At 49.6% G+C, this 19,248-nt stretch overlaps 1 protein-coding gene and 1 long non-coding RNA gene across 3 annotated transcripts in view; one reads left to right on the forward strand and one right to left on the reverse strand.

Annotated features, from left to right (window-relative positions):
• The first annotated feature begins 1,994 nt into the window (after window positions 1–1,994).
• On the forward strand, window positions 1,995–18,839 carry Dvl3 (dishevelled segment polarity protein 3). Of its 2 annotated transcripts, none has more exons than XM_031363423.1 (16): window positions 1,995–2,381; window positions 8,088–8,157; window positions 8,599–8,720; window positions 8,841–8,950; window positions 9,129–9,264; window positions 9,452–9,545; window positions 9,720–9,789; window positions 10,740–10,879; window positions 11,008–11,084; window positions 11,192–11,259; window positions 11,392–11,541; window positions 12,082–12,213; window positions 12,385–12,552; window positions 15,671–15,886; window positions 15,974–16,384; window positions 17,181–18,839. In XM_031363423.1, the coding sequence occupies exons 1-16, from the start codon at window positions 2,221–2,223 to the stop codon at window positions 17,210–17,212; spliced, it is 2,157 nt and encodes a 718-aa protein (XP_031219283.1). In that variant the 5' UTR covers window positions 1,995–2,220; the 3' UTR covers window positions 17,213–18,839. The 2 variants fall into 2 exon arrangements, with proteins under 2 accessions (XP_031219283.1, XP_031219284.1); XM_031363424.1 differs by having other exon boundaries at window positions 2,015–2,381; window positions 9,132–9,264.
• Window positions 2,986–19,248, reverse strand: part of LOC116085723 — a 30,693-nt gene continuing 14,430 nt past the window's right edge. Inside the window, exons 3-4 of the long non-coding RNA XR_004116693.1 lie at window positions 5,490–5,656; window positions 2,986–3,051 (exon numbers count right to left, since the gene is read on the reverse strand). This is a non-coding gene — a long non-coding RNA (uncharacterized LOC116085723). The remainder of the gene's footprint in view (window positions 3,052–5,489; window positions 5,657–19,248) is intronic.

Below are 19,248 nucleotides of genomic sequence, written 5' to 3' on the forward strand. Positions count from 1 at the left end.
TACCCGAGCCTGAGCCACCAAGTCCTCCAGGATTGGTTCCCTGTCAAACCCTCATTAGCATACACCTGGTCAGGAGGGACGCATGCGCAGTATACACCCACTTGGGAGGGGCACATGCGCAGTAGAATAGTCTGTTGCTACAGTGTATCAGGAACCAGCGCCATCTTGGATACGATCGTCTAAGCAGCCGCTGACGATCTTATCCAAACGGCTGCCTACAATTTATTTATTTTATATATATGAGTACACTGTCCCTGTCTTCAGACACACCAGAAGAGGACATCAGATCCCATTACAGATGGTTGTGAGCCACCATGTGGTTGCTGGGAATTGAACTCAGGACCTCTGGAAGAGCAGTCACCTGCTCTTAACCACTGAGCCATCTCTCCAGCCCCTGTGACTCTAATTCCAAGGGACTGATATCCTCTTCTGATCACTTCAGATACCTATAATCTGTGTGGGTAAAAATAAACCTTGGAAACTTTTAATGCATTTTAGTTATGCATAGACATTACTTGGAGAAAAAGATTAAATGAAGGATATAAACTGAAAACATGTAATTGCTACTGATTGCTTTTTGCCTATAATCAAAAATTTGGTTATGATGTAATGAGAAAAAGTCTAGAGAGGTATATAGATGTCAGATTATGAAGGGCCTTGTGTATAATCTTCAGGGTATATGAAAGGCATATTGGGTTACGAGAAGAGGTTTCTGAGCAGAAGAGGTGACTGAAATAGGTCCTGAAATGCAGGCATGCAATCCCAGAACTCAGAAGCCCTAGGCAGGAGAATTGTTAGGAGTTTCAGAGCCACCCCTGACATACATTGTTACAGCTGAGAAGCCGAACAACTAGCTGACTATACCTAGTTTTAACATCTGCTGTCCCAATCAATCATGTATGCTTGCACCCTCCTTTTTCTTTCTTTTTTTTTCTTTTTCAATACTTGAGGTGGGGTGAGGGTCAGGACAGGGCTTCTCTGTGTAGCCCTGGCTGTCTTGCTCTGTAGGCTGGCCTCCAACTCAGAGATCTGCCTGCCTCCAGTGTTTGGACTAAAGTAATGTTCCACTGCACCTGGCTGCTTGTATTTTTTTCTTTTTAAAGATTTATTTATTATTATTATTATAAATGAGTACACTGTAGCTGTCTTCAGATATACCAGAAGAGGGGATTAGATTTCATTATGGGTAGTTGTGAGCTACCATGTGGTTGCTGGGATTTGAACTCAGAACCTTCAGAAGTGTAGTCGGTGCTCTTACCCGCTGAGCCATCTCACCAGCCCTGTATTTTTTTTTCTTAACTGAAAATTTTCTTTTTCTTTTCTCTTTCTCTTTTCTTTCTTCCTTCCTTCCTTCCTTTCTTTCTTTCTTCTTTCTTTCTTTCTTTCTTTCTTTCTTTCTTTCTTTCTTTCTTTCTTTCTTTCTTTCTTTCTTTTTTTCTATTTTTTTGAGAGATAGGTTTCCTATATAGTCCTGCTGTCCTGGAGCTCTCTGTAGGCCAGGCTGGCTTGAACTCCCAGAGAGCCACCTGACTCTCTCTCCTGAGTGCTGGAATTAAAGGTAAACGCCACCACACCCGCTCAATCCATTTCTCAAACTACTTGCTCATAGAGACGCTGGGATTACAGGGATAAAAATTTGAACTTGCTCAGCCCTCAAGGAACTCAGTTTAATACGGTCCAGTGACCGCCACTGTGCTGTCAGCAGAATCCAAAGATCGGAGTCGAAGCCATCCCCCTCCAGGGATCCAGTTAGGTCTTCAGATCCACTCTCTTTTGCAGTAGGTGACGCTTATCTCCCAGCCCTCCCCGCCTGCCCTCACACCGTTCCCCCGGGGCCCACCGGGTTGAGACTTCCACGCCCAGCTGCCTGAACCTGGAGCACAAGGAACCGAGCGCCACCCTGCGGGTGGGCGGGCAGTCGGCGGCAAGCAGCCAGCGCGGCTCGGCGGCGGGGCGGGGCCGCGCTGTGCTCGGCCCAGAGCCGGGAGGGCCGAGGCCACCGGAAGAGTCGCAGTCGCCAGCCAAGCGCCGGGAGTGGGGAGCGGAAGCGGCGGCGGGCGGCGCTGGGACCCGGGAGCGGCCGGAGAACAAGGGAGCTGGCGCCCCGGCCGGCGGCTGAGTGGGGCTGAGCAGCGGGCCGCGCCGAGCGCCGAGCTCTGCCGGAGAGGCCCGGCCCCGCTGCTCGAGCAGGCCGCGCGCCGCGGGGCCGAGGCCGGAGCCATGGGCGAGACCAAGATCATCTACCACCTGGATGGCCAGGAGACGCCGTACCTGGTGAAGCTGCCCCTGCCCGCCGAGCGCGTCACCTTGGCGGACTTTAAGGGCGTTCTGCAGCGGCCCAGCTATAAGTTCTTCTTCAAGTCTATGGACGACGATTTTGGGTGAGGATGGCCCCCGCCCCGCCTCCCGGGAGCCCGAGTCGCTCCGCTGCTAGGGGCCAACGCGGCCAGTTCCGACTCCCCTCGCTGCACTGGTTTCTAGCCCCGCTTCCAGCAAGGGAGCGACTCGGTGACTTGGGACCCTCTTGACTTTGGGGGACTCCCAGTCACCTCTTGGAGGCCTTGCTCCCTTCCCCAGTCCAGCGGGACGTCCTCCCTAAGCAATCGGTTCTTACCGTTCAAGCCCCCTCGCCTCCCCACGGTCCAGCGGCCCCCAGAGACATACATCCTTTCCACTCCAATCCAAACCCAGAGTTCCCAGTCCTTCCAGGTGCCACCTTTTAAGCATAGAGTTGGAGTATGTTGACACCCGGCCTGCCTTCCCGGTCCTCTGAGCTCTGCAACTCAGAGCCTTATTTGGAGTGTGCTGTGTCTAGGGCTGTAGCTGGTGGGACATTGAACTGGAGAAGGAGAAGTTGGGGGCTGTTCTACCAGGCTGGATGCTGGACCTGATGTGTGTCAAGCAGATTCCCCTCTCCCCTGGGCTGATGGGGTGTTGCCTGACCCCGGGGTGTTGCCTGACCCCGGAGAAGGAGTTCTCACTAACCAGGTGCTGCGGCCTTTTCCTTCCTGATGGTGGTCCCAGGAGAGATGTTGCCTAGGGCTTCAGAGCCTGGGTGGGAAAACCAGGAAGGGCCTGTTGGTGTTCTCTTGTCTTCCCCTCCCTCCCCAGCTGCAGGGCTTTTGATGGGCAGTTTGGAAGCTAGGACTGCCTCTTTAAGAGAGGTTGGAATGTTGGAGCCTGGGGGTTCTGTAGCAGCTGGCCTGAGAGGGGGGTGGAGGGGGAAGAAACACACACACACACACACACACACACACACACACACCCCTTCCAAGGGGCCGAGGCTTGCCTACATTAACTGGACAGTGGACCTAGATGCTGTAGAGAACACACACACACACACACACACACACACACTCTCACACACTCACACACTCACCCTACCCCTCCCTGGGTCCTTCAAGGCCTGAAGGTTCCTTTGATGCACTAGCCTGAGGCATGCACTATGCTTGCAGCTGAGGCCCCAGAGCTGGGTGAGGGGAGATATTACTACCCCCACCCCCCATACATTATTAGTCTGGCTTCTCTCCCAAGGCCTGCCCTCCCAGCCCCAGGAGGCAAGCACCTTCTGTCTCCCGCCTGGCTTATTTGTCATTTTCTGCCCCAGAACTCAACTCAGCATTCGATGAGCTCTTAAAACTCTGTGTGTGTGTGTGTGTGTGTGTGTGTGTGTGTGTGTGTGTGTTTTGGACAGTGGAGAATGGATTTGACTATTGCTGATTCTGTTCTTGCTCTGGGATGAGACACTTGTGTGGTAATGATTGCCTTTAGTCTAGAACAGGCAAACCTGGCTGAAAGACCCTGAAAATGACCCATCTGGAAGAATTGAGGATAGGAGGTAGGTGTCTCAAGCTGGCATGAGAGGAATAAGAACAGGGTCTTTCTTATTCGAAGGAACTGGGATATTTCAGGGTATGCTAGGCCAGATGTCTTGAGGGATTAGAACAGTCTTGTATCTCCACCCCCACTTGCCTCTGCCTCCCATGCGAACCACTGTGAGCTGCTTCCTGCTTTCCTGAGGCTGTCGTGGGAGCAGGCCTAACTACAGTTATAAGACGGCCGGCCCCCATTGCATCTGCTCACTGCTCAGGAATATTTTTCTTTAAATCAACTATTGAACTAAGCCACATTTATCATGTGCCACTTTAAGCCGTTTTGTATCTACCTCGGGTCCTTGAAGCACCTTTTGTAAAATATCCATTGGCTGTTCTACCAGGGTTGAGAATAATGCTAAGAACGGAGTGCATGTGATTGTTTGGCTTCTTCCCCCATACTCCAAGAATAAGTGAGCAGCAGACCCAGCGAGGCAATCCTTTTCAGAGTCAGGACGGCAGAAGATCCTGTTGATAGCTTATTTCGTTTTTTATTTTGCAAGCTCATCATGTGGTCCTTACAGCCTGCCTGACAGTGATGTAGTTACTTGTACATCTTGCATCTCTTGAGTCCTCACACCAGTCTGTGAAATAGGCACTAATATTCCCACATTGGAAATTAGGAGACTAGAATATAAAAGGCCTAAATAAAGCTGGCCCTAGGTCACACAGCTGCTAAATGTCAGAATTTGTTTGGATATGGGGGACTCTTGCTCCAAAATCTAGAGTCTTTGTAGAGGGTTGTGCGTGCGTGCGTGCGTGCGTGGTGTGGTGTGTTGTGTTGTGTGTGGTGTGTTGTGTGTGTGTGTGTGTGTGTGTGTGGTGTGGTGTGGTGTGGTGTGGTGTGGTGTGTGTGTGTGTGTGGTGTGGTGTATGTGTGTGTGTGTGGTGTGGTGTGTGGTGTCAGAGAGAGGGGGAGGGAGTGGGGGGGAGCGCGATCAAGCACACGACACTGGTGAGAAATGCTATGTAAATGGCCATTTTATAGATTTCTCCTCTCCAGAAGGAGAGTAAGCCTTGGCAAGCTGGGACTGTGACCTGGCACTTCAGGCAGCCTAGGCCAGTGACCCCTGTTGACAAGTGAGAAAGCATGTCAAAGGTGCCTGCTGCGCCCCAACCTAAGGTTCAGAATGTGAGGCCTAAGGATTCCCCAACTCTCACCTGGTCTCCAAAAATATTTGTGAAGTGTGGGGCAGACTTAGTTCTATCAAATTACTTGGGAGAGTCAGGGAAACGGCCATTGCCACCAAGCCTGATGACCTGAGGTGTATCCTCAGGACCCATGGAGTGGAAGGGAAAAGCAACTTCCGAAAGTTGTCCTCTGACACAGATATACACACACACACACACACACACACACACACACACACACACGAAAAAGCAACTTCCGAAAGTTGTCCTCTGACACACACATACACACACAAATGTAATAATGTGTGAGTGTGGATCTTACTAAAAATTGGAGAGCCTGTAACTAGTTTTTATTATATTCTGGACCATACCAGTCATCTAAGAATCTCATTTACCAGGATGAGACAAAGTTTGGCTAAGTTAAATGCTATCTCTAAGGTGGGAGAGCTACGACGTGGTAGAATTGAGAGTTGAGCCTGTGCTTACCTGACTCAGTCTGGGTAAAAAGGAGAGGCCAGGTCTGGTGAGACTGCTATGGAGCCTAGATGGCCAAGCTGTACCGCGGCAGGTTACAGTAAGAGCTTCCCCCAAAGCTGCTGCTGAGCAGCTGGCCATCGAGAGGCAGCAGAGGCTTGTAGAGCATTGGTGACCCTCTGGAAAGAGAAGAAACATCCATAGTATGGAGTGTGTGTGTTGGGGTGGGGAGCAGTCTGCTAAGGGAAATGAGGAGACTTGGCAGTACTTTCCCATTGCAAAGATGTGTCTCAAAGCAGGAAATAGAGTCCTGTGGGTCATATGTACACTCTTTCTTCTTGAGGTCAGGTTACCACACAGGGCTTCAAACTTGGGGAACCCAATAGCCAGATTGGCTGGTAGGTCTGGGCTGTTTTCTTAGGGTCCTTGTGACACTAGAAATGGTAGGGAGATGGAGCTGGGGGGAGAACCATAGGCTTGACTTGCCGGCTTCTTTGTTTTGTTTTGTTTTGTTTTTTAAAGATTTATTTATTATATGTAAGTACACTGTAGCTGTCTTCAGACGCACCAGAAGAGGGCGTCAGATCTCATTACGGGTGGTTGTGAGCCACCATGTGGTTGCTGGGATTTGAACTCATGACCTTCCGAAGAGCAGTCAGTGCTCTTCCCCACTGAGCCATCTTACCAGCCATGTTTTTGTTTTTTTTTTAAAGATTTATTTATTTATTATTATAAATAAGTACACTGTAGCTGACTTCAGATGCACCAGCAGAGAGGGCGTCAGATCTCATTATGGGTGGTTGTGAGCCACCATGTGGTTGCTGGAATTTGAACTCAGGACCTTTGGAAGAGCAGTCAGTGCTCTTACCCGCTGAGCCATCTCGCCAGCCCCTTGCTGGCTTCTTTGTAAGTTAAAGAATGTGACTATGACAAGGAGCCAAACCCTTCGCCCCCTCTAAGGAGTGAGGGAAGACCAAGCCTCACAGCTTCTTCCTTGTGTTCTCAGCATGTGTCCCCCTAGCCTATGGCCACATTTGTCTAGCTCAGTGTTCCTGGGGTGAGCGGTACCTCTCCACAGTTTCCATTCCCATCTCTGGCTCTAAACCATAGTTGGTATCTAACTTCTGGCCCCTATCACATTCCCAAGGCCAAACTTCATGTCATGACCACATTCTATGGTCCCTCATTCCCCCACATTAATGCCCTACCCCCAATCTGTCATCAAAGGGGAAAAGTGTGACATGGAGTGAAAGAGAATTGAAGTCAGAAGAGCCTGGGGTTCAGTCCCAGCTCTACCACCTCTCAGTATTATGACCATGATGAGTAACCAAATGTCGGTTTCTTTGTTCACGAAATGAGAATCATATTGTCTACCTAGTGAGGCTGGAGTAAAATTATTATCATCATCATCATTATTTAGGCATAGTCTCCTCATGTAGCCTTGGCTGTCCTGGAACTCTTTCTGTAAACCAGGCTGGCTTTGAACTCAGAGATCAGCCTGCCCCTGCCTTCCAAGTACTGAGATTAACAGTGCCACCACTGCTTTTTTGTTTTGTTTTTAATTATATCTAACTACAGGAATAGAAGGTGTAATAAATAAAAATGCAGAGTCACACAGGCTAGGATTCAAATACCAGGTTGTGAGTTGTGTGAGTTTAGATAGATTACTGAACTTCAGTTTAATTTCCCACCTTTCTTCTCCTACATGCTACAAGTGCTTAGCATAATGCTAGACCCGTAAAGCATGCTCAATAAACATAAACAATTGTCACTGTTAGTTTCTTCCCTTTTGAGGTGGTGGTTGAGAGTCCTCATGTATCCCAGGCTAACCTCAAACTCACTCTGAAGCTAAAGATGACTTTACACTGATCCTCTGCCTCCTCTGCAGTGCTGCGATTACAGGCATATGGAACCATGCCCAGCGTATGTAGTGTGGGTCAAATGGCTTTGTGTATGCTTGGCAAGCACGCTACTGTCTGAGCTGCATTGCCAGCCTCTTTTCTTCTTACTGTTTGTTTGTAATAGGATCTCATTATATAGTCCAAGCTCGCCTCCTAATCCTCCTGCCTCAGCCTCCCAAGTGCTGCCTGGGATTACAAATCTGGACCACGTGGATGGTCACTGAATGCCTTTTCTTTCCTAATTCCTTTAAGCTCCTTTCCCACAACTCTCAGAACAAAGTATTCCTAGTAGAGGAAAGAAGAATAGTAAGAATTGTACCTTTTCCCTTTGAAGGTCAGAGGGAAGAGGAAAGTCATGCTGGGATAGGACAAGCACCCTGGAGGTTCTGAGTATGCTGTGTGACCATTATAATTTCCAGTCACCTGATGGCTGAGCCGTGCTCCAGCAAGGCAGTTGGCCCAGATATGGCCCTGCCAGAGGGATGGCCCAGAGCATACCGCATGTTTTCTACTTCCAGCGTCTCCCCACAGCTCCTGTCTCTTTGTCCTACTTCCTGGAGGTGCTAAGGGACCGTCCCTAGTTCCTCATGGCTGAACAGTCTTGTGTGGATGGCTTTGTCACACCTAGGGTCAAGGACAGCTCCAGTCATGGGGACCCTCAGTTTTCCTACATCAGAAAGTGCTCTCTGACATTCCTCTCTCCCTGCAGGGTGGTGAAGGAAGAGATCTCAGACGACAATGCCAAGCTACCCTGCTTCAATGGCCGGGTGGTGTCTTGGGTAAGGAGCCCTCAGCTCAGCCTCCAGCTGCATCCTGGTGTTGACTAGAGGGAAGAAAGGCATACCTGGGATTGCAGCTGGTGATTTTATGCCTTCGTATCTGAATCTGCCTTTAGTTTTCTAATCATTTCTTACCCTAGATTCTTCAGCCTTTAATGACATGTGAGAGAACAGTGGAGGGAGGAGGGGGAGAAAGATTCAAAGATCTCCTGTATCCGTCCAGACACCTGCTGCCACCTGGCATCCTCTGACCTCTGTGCTCTACCCCAACTCTGCCTCAGAAACCCATGCCTGCCAGCCCCTCTCCTTACATACCTGCTCAGCTACCCTCACATGGCCCTTTCTTCTCTGTTCCTCTCTGTCCAGTCTTTCATACCCTGCTGGAAGCAGCACCTTGCTTTTCCTTGGCACCGCTGTGACCACTCATTTTCTTTCTGGCAGCTGGTATCTGCTGAGGGCTCGCACCCAGAGCCAGCCCCTTTCTGTGCTGATAATCCATCAGAGCTGCCACCTTCAATGGAACGCACAGGAGGCATTGGGGACTCTCGGCCCCCCTCCTTCCAGTAAGTGTGTCTTGAAGGTGGGAATGGCCCATGGGGAAGGGGCAGCTCAGTTCAACCCAGGGCTGGGGAAGGGAGCCCCCAGCCTTTTCTCTTCTCCACCAAGTCCTCTCTACCCTTTAGCCCTCATGCTAGTGGGGGCAGTCAGGAAAACCTGGACAATGACACAGAGACTGACTCCTTGGTGTCTGCCCAACGAGAGCGGCCCCGACGGAGGGATGGCCCCGAGCACGGTGTGTATCCCCACTTTCAGCTCCTCCTTGCAGATTTCAGCTTGCTCCCCACCTCTTTACCCTCCTTCCTGAGTTATGGATATGCCTGGGCCCTGTTCAGCCCCTGGCTTGCCTGCCTCATATCCCTTGTTCCCTGCATTGAGCCTTGTATGGACCCAGCTGCCTATCTCCCTCACAGCAGCCCGGCTCAATGGAACCACAAAGGGCGAGCGGCGACGGGAGCCGGGTGGCTATGACAGTTCATCTACCCTTATGAGCAGCGAGCTAGAGACTACCAGTTTCTTTGATTCAGATGAGGATGACTCCACCAGCAGGTGGGGCTTGACTTTCATAGGTACAGGGATGGGAGTGAGGGGGGAAGTGACCCATGAGGAAGCCTGAACCCCGCTGATTATCCACCTCTGGAGGGATGTGGGCATTGTGGTGAGACCAGGGCTCTACTGTGCCTCTTATGAGGTGAGGATGGGCCAGCTTGGTGGGGAACGACTTTGGGCCCCACAGGTTCAGCAGCTCCACAGAACAGAGCAGTGCCTCACGCCTAATGAGAAGACACAAGCGGCGGCGACGGAAACAGAAGGTCTCCCGGATTGAGCGGGTATGGGCTCTTTGGATGTTCAGGCCGATGAGCTGGAGGTTAGACTGTGAGTCCTTCCTGGGCAGGACCATAGCTCTTCTTTCTCAGAGCCCTTCTGTTTGGTTCAGTGTTTATGGGAACCCTCCTCCCTAGCCCCCTGCACCCCATAATGCTCACAGTCACTGTCTCTTCCAGTCGTCGTCCTTCAGCAGCATCACAGATTCCACTATGTCTCTCAATATCATCACAGTCACTCTTAACATGGGTGAGTCTGGGGGACACTTCCAAATGCCTTTTCGGGAAAGAGTAAGGGGTTCTGGGAAATACAACATACATTTCCTGGGGTTTGGAGTGGGATCTCAGTACAAGGCTCTGGGTTCCATATGTGATACAGGAAGAAAAGGGTATGTTTCCTATTCTGCAGTTGTGCTTCTATAAATACTGACTGAGACATCATATAACCGTTTCAGTATTTCAGAGTCAGAGCTATAACCGGTAAACACAGAACTGTGGGAGCAGAGCATGGCACCCTGGGAGGCTTCCTGGGGGAGGAGTCCATGCTCATCTTGCCGTTTCATACATCCATACTCTCTGACTTCTGAGTCTTTAAAAGATAGCTAGTGCCTGGTAAGATGGCTCAGCAGGTGGGCCTGCCACTCAGCCTGCTGACTGGAGTTCAGCCCCTAGAACCTGCATGGTTAAAGGAGAAGCTGACTCCTACCAGTCGCCTTCTCACACACACAAACACACACACACATGCGCACGCATGCGCACATACACACACACACACACACACACCAGTCGCCTTCTCACACACAAAAACACACACGCATGCAGGCATGCGCGTGCGCGCACATACACACACACACACAAACGAACGACACGAGAATGCGTTCTACAACAAAGCAAATAGATAAAAATGTAACAGCAGCTAAGTATAACTGAAAGAGCTTTAGCTTGGAACTGAAATCTGAGTTTACTTCCTGTTGCTTACTGTCTTAGAAAGGTCACTTAGCTCTTGCTTGTCTGTAAAGTTGTCTGAGAGTCGCTGCCTCACAACCAGCAGGGAAATCGAAAGTGTGTATATGTACACTATGCAGTAATGTTTACCTGGTTAATGATATCAGTTATTGCCCTTCTGTCCTGTACTAACAGGGGGCTAGGAATTTGGGTAGGAACCCTGCCCTTCTCAAGGTGTTAAATTATTCCCTGCAGAAAAGTATAACTTCTTGGGCATCTCCATTGTGGGCCAGAGCAATGAGCGCGGTGATGGGGGCATCTACATTGGCTCCATCATGAAGGGTGGGGCTGTGGCGGCTGATGGACGCATTGAGCCAGGAGATATGCTATTGCAGGTATCGTCAGCTCCCCTGGGTGGGAGGAGAGAGAAAAGTCCCTGCAGTCTGGAGGAAAACCCTCAACCCCAGCTCCCCTGTCCATCTCCTGAGCACTCCATTTTCTCACTCCTAGCCCTCTTTCTCAGGTAAATGAGATCAACTTCGAGAACATGAGTAACGATGACGCAGTCCGAGTACTTCGGGAGATCGTACACAAGCCAGGGTATGAACGGAATGGGGTTCTGGGGAAGATGGGCAAAGGCATTTCTGGCAAGAGACTTGGTCTGGCTTTCATATACCCTGCCTTTACTAGGACAACCTTGTTTTCAGGCCCATCACTCTGACTGTAGCCAAGTGTTGGGATCCAAGTCCTCGTGGCTGTTTCACATTACCCCGGAGTAAGTAAACAAGGGATTCACCCCTAAAGTTGGTGTCGGCTTGTGTAAGCTGTACTCCTCCTCTCGTCCCTTTACATGGTCAGCGTGTAATAGGCAGGGTGAGCAGCCTGTGACTCCTTATCCTCCCTGCAGGTGAGCCCATCCGCCCCATTGACCCTGCAGCCTGGGTCTCTCACACTGCAGCCATGACAGGCACCTTCCCCGCCTATGGCATGAGCCCCTCCTTAAGCACCATCACCTCTACCAGCTCCTCTATCACCAGCTCCATCCCCGATACAGAACGTGAGTATTCAAGCCTGTCCCTTAAACCCAGCAGACAAGGCCAGGTGGGAGGATTGATGAGGACCCACTTGTGCATCAGGGAGAGCTCTACTCATTCCAGAGACCTCACACCGCAGCCCTTTCCCAGTGGGCACTCAGAGCCTCCCTGAACACGGTTTGCTTCTTAACATACGGTGAGCGCCCACGGAGCCTCAGTTTCTTCTCATACAGTGGGGCTACCAATATATACTTCACCAGCTTCCTGTGGGGTTTGATAAGATGTTCTAACTAGAACATTGGTACTGTGTGGCATGAAGGAACCAACCACTCAGTTTTACTGTCATAACATGTGCATATACTTAGGTACCTTCATGAAATCATTGAGTTATTCTTTCACATGTCCTTGTGAAGACATTGATCTATTCATTTTTACAGGAGGGGAAACTGTCCAAGGAGTTGCTATTGGGCTTGTCATTGTTGAGTGGGAGAACTAGGATGCCACTCGCTTTTTTCCCAATGCCACAGTGCCTCTTTGTCTCACTACTCTGCCCCTTCCCCCAGGCCTAGATGATTTCCACCTCTCCATCCACAGTGACATGGCGGCCATTGTAAAAGCCATGGCCTCCCCTGAGTCAGGGTTGGAGGTCCGAGACCGCATGTGGCTCAAGATTACCATTCCCAATGCTTTCATCGGTAAGTGAGCCTTACTACAAGATGAAGGACAGGCTGTAGAGATGTGGAACAGGGCAGGGTGGGGGGACCCAAGATCTTCCTTGGGCTACTCCTTTGGGTTGTTATTCGCTCTAGCCCCATAGCTTCTGTGAAGGCAGAAGAACCAAAATCAACTGGCAGCTTTGTCCCCAGGCTCAGATGTGGTGGACTGGCTGTACCACAACGTGGAAGGATTCACCGATCGACGGGAGGCCCGCAAGTATGCTAGCAACCTGCTGAAAGCTGGTTTCATTCGCCACACTGTCAACAAGATCACGTTCTCTGAGCAGTGCTACTACATTTTTGGTGACCTCTGTGGCAGTACGTGTCTTCCCACTACCTTTCCACCCCCATGCTGACCTTTGAACTTGCAGCAATCCTTCTGCCTCAGCCTCCTGAGTGATGGGATTATAAGTGTATGCCTCCACCACACCCAGCATCCCCACCTTGTCTCCTGGATGGGAGTAAGGAGGTGCTCTGTGATATGACAGCTGAATACAAGAAACCTAACTCCAAGCTTTGCTGGAGTCTGGCTCAAAGCTTGAAGGCCCTACAGTACGAGTAGCCTAGTCTAGCCTCTTCATTGTCTCCCATCTCCCTGTAGAGCCTGCCTCTCTCTAACTGCCTGTTCTATGCTTAGCCTGGTGCTAGTGGTTTCTGAGGTGTCATCCTGTCATTCCACTCAGCCTTCACCTCTTAGTGGGAGTGGGGTGGGCACTATCCATGTTATCAAGTGAAGAAATAGATGTATTGGTGTAAAATAGTCTATGCTAGGTCTCACAATTAGAAACAAAGAAGATGGGCTTTGGTTCCAGGTCTTCTGACTCTAGTTCCCACTGTTCTGAGCTGCTCAAAGTACACAATACTCCAAAAAACATGGTCGCAGCAAGACCAAACAGCACCTGCCGTATTCACAAACCCGGTCAGGATATGGATTGGCAAGGGAATCCTGGGAGTAAACTGTACAGCGGTGTGAAGCTGGAGAAACTGTCAGGGTCAGGTTGCACAGGACTTTAAAGCTCTGCACTGAGGAGTTTAGACTTTGTCCTGAGAGAGAGTGCAAAGCCATTCAGCATAATCCCTATGGAGATCCTTCTTTTAAGCCTACAGAGGACCTCATACAGGCATTGCTGTTCTGGCCAGAGGCTGAGTCCTAGCCCCAGCAGCCACCTCTGCCCAGGAGAGCTTTTACACTTGTAGTACTAGCTGACATCCAGAGCTCAATCAGAATGCTTCTGGGACTCAGTGGCTAGTACCACAGAACACTGTCTCTTGGTAGAGGTTGGGGTTCCTGGCCCTTGGCAGCTCTTGTAGAGCTTGATAGGATTCTTGGACTCTGACAGTTCTGAGTTCAAATCTTACTGTTACTGTGACCACAGTAGGTTCTTTAGGTTCTAAGTCCAGGGTGGAAGTAAGCTTCCAAGACAGCTATGGCAGTTTTGCTCAAAAGATGTGTATTTCCTGGGCCTAGGTGGTCCTCCACCTAGGCCACCCAAGACTTGGCTCAGGGTATGCTGGCAGAAACGCCTTTTCCTTTGAGGCCACAATCTGCAGAGTGGGGAGTGTGCCAGGCTCAGAGAGGAACTGTGTGCTCACTCTGGAGTTTCCTGTTGGTCCTCTAGACAGCACCTTATAGGCTAAAGACATCAACCGGCCTTTGAGTGAGGCCACTGCTTTCCTTCATTGCCTGCCTGCTGCTGTTGCCAAGATAGAGGTTTGGCTGGCAGGCTCCATAAGCAATTTCAGAGCCTCACCCTGGCTTCTTCCTGCAGAGCTGGCTGGATCACCTTAGGCTCGGAGGAACAGCTAAAGGTGTAGATGGCCTCTCCTGGGCAGTTATAGCTTTCTTAGAATTCAGGTGCATGTGTGCAGGTCCTAGGCAGGCAATCAGTCCTAGTGGCCCGTTTTACTTCCTTCAGGGAAGTTCTAGCTCTTGAGAGGACTGCTTACCTTTAAGAAGTACACAATTTCAAGGATGGAAGAAATTTATGAAATAGTGAACTAGTGCCAGTTCTGGCTGCAAGCAAGATCCATGGCACAGAGGAGGCATTTGAGTTGTTCTTTCTTGCCCTTCTACCCCATCTCCACTCTCTACAATAGCACCAGGAAAAACGGGGTCAGGGCAAGAGCCTTCTATAAAGGAGGCCCTAAAAACAAAACAAACAAAAAAAAAAAACAAAAAAAAACATTGGATTGGTTTAGGATTCTGCCTCCTTCTCTTTCAGTTACCACTCCCCTCCTGCTGTGTAGTCTGAGTTGGCTGACTTCTCTATCTTATGGAATGACAGATGCACACTTGAACACAGCCTATTCTGGACCTCCTCCTCCTCCTCCTCTCCCTCTTCTTCTTTTGAGACAGGGTCTTACAGTATAGCTCTGACTGTCCTAGAACTCACTATGTAGACCAAGGTAGCCTTGAGTTCTCAGAGATCTGCCTACCTCTGCTTCCTGAGTGTTGGGATTAAAGGCATGAACGACCATACCCAGCTCATTCTGAACTTTTATTTCTAAGATTTAATCTTTGCATATGAATCTTTTGCCTGCATGTACATCTGAGTACCATGTGTATGCAGTGCCCATAAAAGCCACTGTATTCCTGGAACTGGAATTACAGATGGTTATGAGCCATTTTATATATGCTAGGAATCAAACCCAGATCTTCTGCAAAAGTAACAAGTGGATTTAATTGCTAAACTATCTCTCCAACCTCAATCTGGGCTTTTAATAAATCATCATTATCATCATCATTATTATTAGAGGAAGAGGGGGAAGGCAAACATCACCTGAGTCTTCCCAAGCATTCCCCTCCTAATTACCTGAAAGGCAAGAGTATATAAGCACCTCTCAGCTTCTGCTCTGCCTACAGCTCGGGTTAACTCAGGCTGCTCATTTATCCTCTCTAGACTTTTGTTTCCTTGCCTAGAGAAGTGGTTATTACCTCGTTTGGGAACTTCTGTGTAGTGTGCTTACCGAGTCCTGGTACAGTACCTGGAGGCTTCTAGTACTTTAGCCTTCCACATTCCCCAACTCAATTCCCCTCAACCAAAGGGGAAAAAGGCAAAATAAAGGGGTGTGTGGGGTTGATTTTGTTTTATTTTTGCTCAATTTTTGTTTCATCCAGCCTTTATTTTTTTGTTTCTTGTTTTTGCTTGACACTGTGATAATGGAGCCTAGGCTGGCCTCAAACTTACCATGTAATCTAGGTTGGACTTGAATCCATAGCGGGTCTCGTGCCTCAGCCTTCCTAATACTTAGGGAAAAACTTTAAAGGTATTAGGAATTAGATATGGGGATTGGCTGTAGAGCTCTTGAGAGTGCCCAAAGAGATGTGCAGGCCTCTGGTTCTGGCCATAAGCTTTTAACACTGTTGCCTGCAGTCCATCTTTGGCTGGAGGCCTGAACCACAGTAGACCAGTTTACTTGAGTCCTCTTCCCACAGACATGGCCAACCTATCACTTCACGACCATGATGGCTCCAGTGGCGCCTCTGACCAGGACACACTGGCTCCTTTGCCGCACCCAGGAGCTGCCCCTTGGCCTATGGCTTTCCCTTACCAGTACCCACCACCTCCGCATCCCTACAACCCACACCCAGGCTTCCCAGAACTGGGCTACAGCTACGGTGGAGGCAGCGCCAGCAGTCAGCACAGTGAAGGTAGGTCAGAGAGACCCAGCCAGAAGGATCAGCAGAGAGCCCAGGCAACCTCTGCACCTCCATCCTGGGCCTGTGTGTTCCCTACAGGCAGTCGCAGCAGTGGCTCCAACCGAAGTGGCAGCGACCGGCGCAAGGAGAAGGACCCAAAAGCTGGGGACTCCAAGTCAGGTGGTAGCGGCAGCGAGTCAGACCACACTACACGCAGCAGTCTGCGGGGGCCACGGGAGCGGGCACCAAGCGAGCGCTCTGGCCCAGCGGCCAGCGAGCACAGTCACCGCAGTCACCATTCGCTGACCAGCAGTCTGCGCAGCCACCACACGCACCCGAGCTATGGCCCACCGGGAGTGCCCCCTCTCTATGGTCCCCCGATGCTGATGATGACCCCGCCGCCGGCAGCCATGGGGCCCCCAGGAGCCCCTCCAGGGCGTGACCTGGCTTCGGTGCCCCCGGAACTGACGGCCAGCAGACAGTCCTTCCGCATGGCAATGGGAAACCCCAGTGAGTTCTTTGTGGATGTGATGTGATCAGGGCCCCTCTCCAGCTCTCACCCCTCAGCCGGCTGCACCCCAGCCTCCATCAGTCAGTCTTGTTTTTTTATTTTGTTTTGTTTTGTAAACTTTGGTACCTGAAAGGGAAATAAATGGAACTAACTGCTACTGCTTGCTGGTAGCAGCAAGGATGAGGGGTCTCCACTCATCCATGCTACAGCCCCTAACCTGCCTCTAGCCCAGCTGGTGCCTCTGCCCACTAACTAGTCCCCATTCCACCCAGTTCCGGACTTCCCAGGATTTTTCATGTCCCTGGCTCTGCACTGCTGGTGTTAATTCCTGATGCTCCGCTCGCACATTTAGGAGCTGACCCCAGGGGTGTCACACCTTAAGCCCACCCTTTTCCCCCTCGGAACCCTTTTGCCCACCTCCTTAAGCATGTGTACAGAGGTCTTGATATTGCCCCACCATACTGACACCAAAAAAAGGTCTTCTTTCCCTTCCTAACTACCCTGCCCACTGCTTCAGGCCTTCACCCTACAGCTGTAGCCACCTCTAGGAGGCATCTGTGCTGTCTGCCCCTGCTTGGACCCAGCCCCAGTCAGAAGCCCAGAGAGCCTCCCCTCAGGTGCCAGGGCCACTAGTGGCTTCCAGAGACTGTCTCTACTGGGCCTGGGCCCCATCCATGCCTGTCCTGTGTGGTTCCCTGAGATCTAACCCTACTAACCAATAGGCTCAGCTAACTTCTGAGCCTGAAATATTTTTCTTCTTTTTTCTTCCTTCAAATTTCCCTGGGCCTGGAGCAGCCAAGAATTTCGGGCTCTTTGACTTTCTGTGAGTCCCCAGGAAAGGGAGGCCCAGCCTCCAAGGAGACCAGGAACTCTGCTTCAGCAGCCCCTCAGGGCTTCCCAAGGATGTCCAACCTCACACCCACACTACAGGGTCACTAGGCTTCTGGGAAAGACCTCAGCTTCCCCCATATGGAACAGACTGTTCTTTTCAGAGAGAAGTAGAGAAGTTTGCTTCCCTCCGCCTCATACACATTTTATATATATATATACATATATATATGTATACATATATACATATATATATATATATCTGTCTCTGTCTCTCTCTTTCTCACACACACACACACACACACACACACACGCCTATGAAAGTTTACATAAGCCTCAGGGCTGGTTCCTGACAAGAGGGCTGGACCCTTTTTCCAGGTCATCTCTTAGATAGTGGGGCTGGTCCCTGACTGCCCACTCCCCTTCCTGCTAGCCCTTAAGCTTCCCGTATATGTTCCCAATATCATTGTACTTGGATAAAGCCCAAAACCTGGGCTCCACAGAGGGTTCTCCAGGTGACTGGCAGGTCATTCTCTACTTCCCTCCTGCCCCCACATATCCCTATACCTGCTCTATTTTCAGCTTCACCATGAAACCTGGGAACACAGGCCAGTTGAAGCTATACAAGCAGACAACTGGGACTTCCAAACAGTTCCAGTTATTATTACTTTTTTTTTTTTAGCTCCAGTTATTTTTTAAATTGTTTTCTACCTTAAATCACAATTTTCTCTTTAAAACTCTGCTAAAAAAAAAACTCTGACTTATCCAGACTCTTAAATTTTCAGGGCAAGGGTATCAGCTGGGGACATAGCTCTATATTGTTTGCCTAGCATGCCCCAGCAAATGTCTCCCCCACATCAGGATGTCCTTAGCTCAGGTTTGGGGGCAACTTGAGGTAAGGCTATTTTGACATTCATTCATTTAACATATTTTCTGGGATTTTAATGAACAAAGGGCTACATTAGAAGCATGATTTGATCTTAGCTGTCATCAGTTCTCTCTGACTACCTTTTCCTGTTCTCTTGAGAATCCCTCGTCAGTGCCGCTTGTGTGCTGGACGCCAGTGTGCTGGACGCCAGTGTGCTGGACGCCAGTGCTCCCGTTATCCCATCTTTGGCTCAGATCTCTTTCTTTTCCACTCCCATGATAGTGTCAGCTACTCTCTTAAGCTGTTGATATGCTGGCCACTTCTAAATCTGGATCTCTAACCCCATCTGTTTTTATTACCCACTGGACATCTCCACAGGTATGTCCATATTATTCAAGTATTATTCCTCTTGAATTCCTGTCCTGGTGACCTTCGTTACAAGCTACACCTACATAGTATTAGTCAGCATCACACACCCTTCTACACTCTGAAGTTCAGCTGTTCCTCTCCCTTAATTTACAGAGCATGGGATTTGGAGTCAGGTTGGTTTGGGCTTGAATTCCAGCTCTATCATTTTTGGTTGTGTAATAGAGTTATTTAACCTCTCTGGAGCCTCAGTCCTCCCATATGTAAAATGATGATAATAATACCTACCTCACAGGGTTGTTGTGAGGATTTAAATTAGATATTGTACGAAAAGTGCCTAGCACAGTGCCTGGCACACAATAGAGTAGGTGCTCAATAAATGGTAGCTATTATTATTATTATTATTATTATTATTATTATTATTATTATCATTACTAATTTACTCTAAACCAGCAAACTTTTAGGGTATGTTGGGAAGAGAAAGCTTTTTGCAAAGATAAGACATGAAGCCTTGAGTGGTGGTTCAGGGGTTAGAAGTTTTTGGGTTTTGACTTCTGGAAGGAGGTTGCAAGGAATAGTGGGGTTAGCAACCAGATGTAAGCACCCACCCCCTTCCTTTTTGCCATAGAAGTCTCTGGCCTGTTCAGGCAACAGGATGTCTCTGTCTCCTGAAAGAAGAAACAAATTTTCCTGATTTGGCAAGAATCAGACAGCCGTTTGTGTCCAGGTTGGCTCTGTCTCTTTCTCTCAGTTTGGATATCCTAGGAAATCTTTTCTTTCTTCTTTTTTTGGTTTTATGAG

The sequence above is a fragment of the Mastomys coucha genome, unplaced genomic scaffold, assembly GCF_008632895.1.
Source record: "Mastomys coucha isolate ucsf_1 unplaced genomic scaffold, UCSF_Mcou_1 pScaffold12, whole genome shotgun sequence".
Lineage (NCBI taxonomy): Eukaryota > Metazoa > Chordata > Mammalia > Rodentia > Muridae > Mastomys > Mastomys coucha.

Excerpts from the sequence above, each read along its gene's own strand:
- Dvl3 (XM_031363423.1), top strand. The coding sequence starts at position 2,221 with ATGGGCGAGACCAAGATCATCTACCACCTGGATGGCCAGGAGACGCCG. Across the intron at positions 9,790-10,739 it reads CACAGTCACTCTTAACATGG|AAAAGTATAACTTCTTGGGC; the intron begins GTGAGTCTGGGG and ends TATTCCCTGCAG. Across the intron at positions 12,553-15,670 it reads TTTTGGTGACCTCTGTGGCA|ACATGGCCAACCTATCACTT; the intron begins GTACGTGTCTTC and ends CTCTTCCCACAG.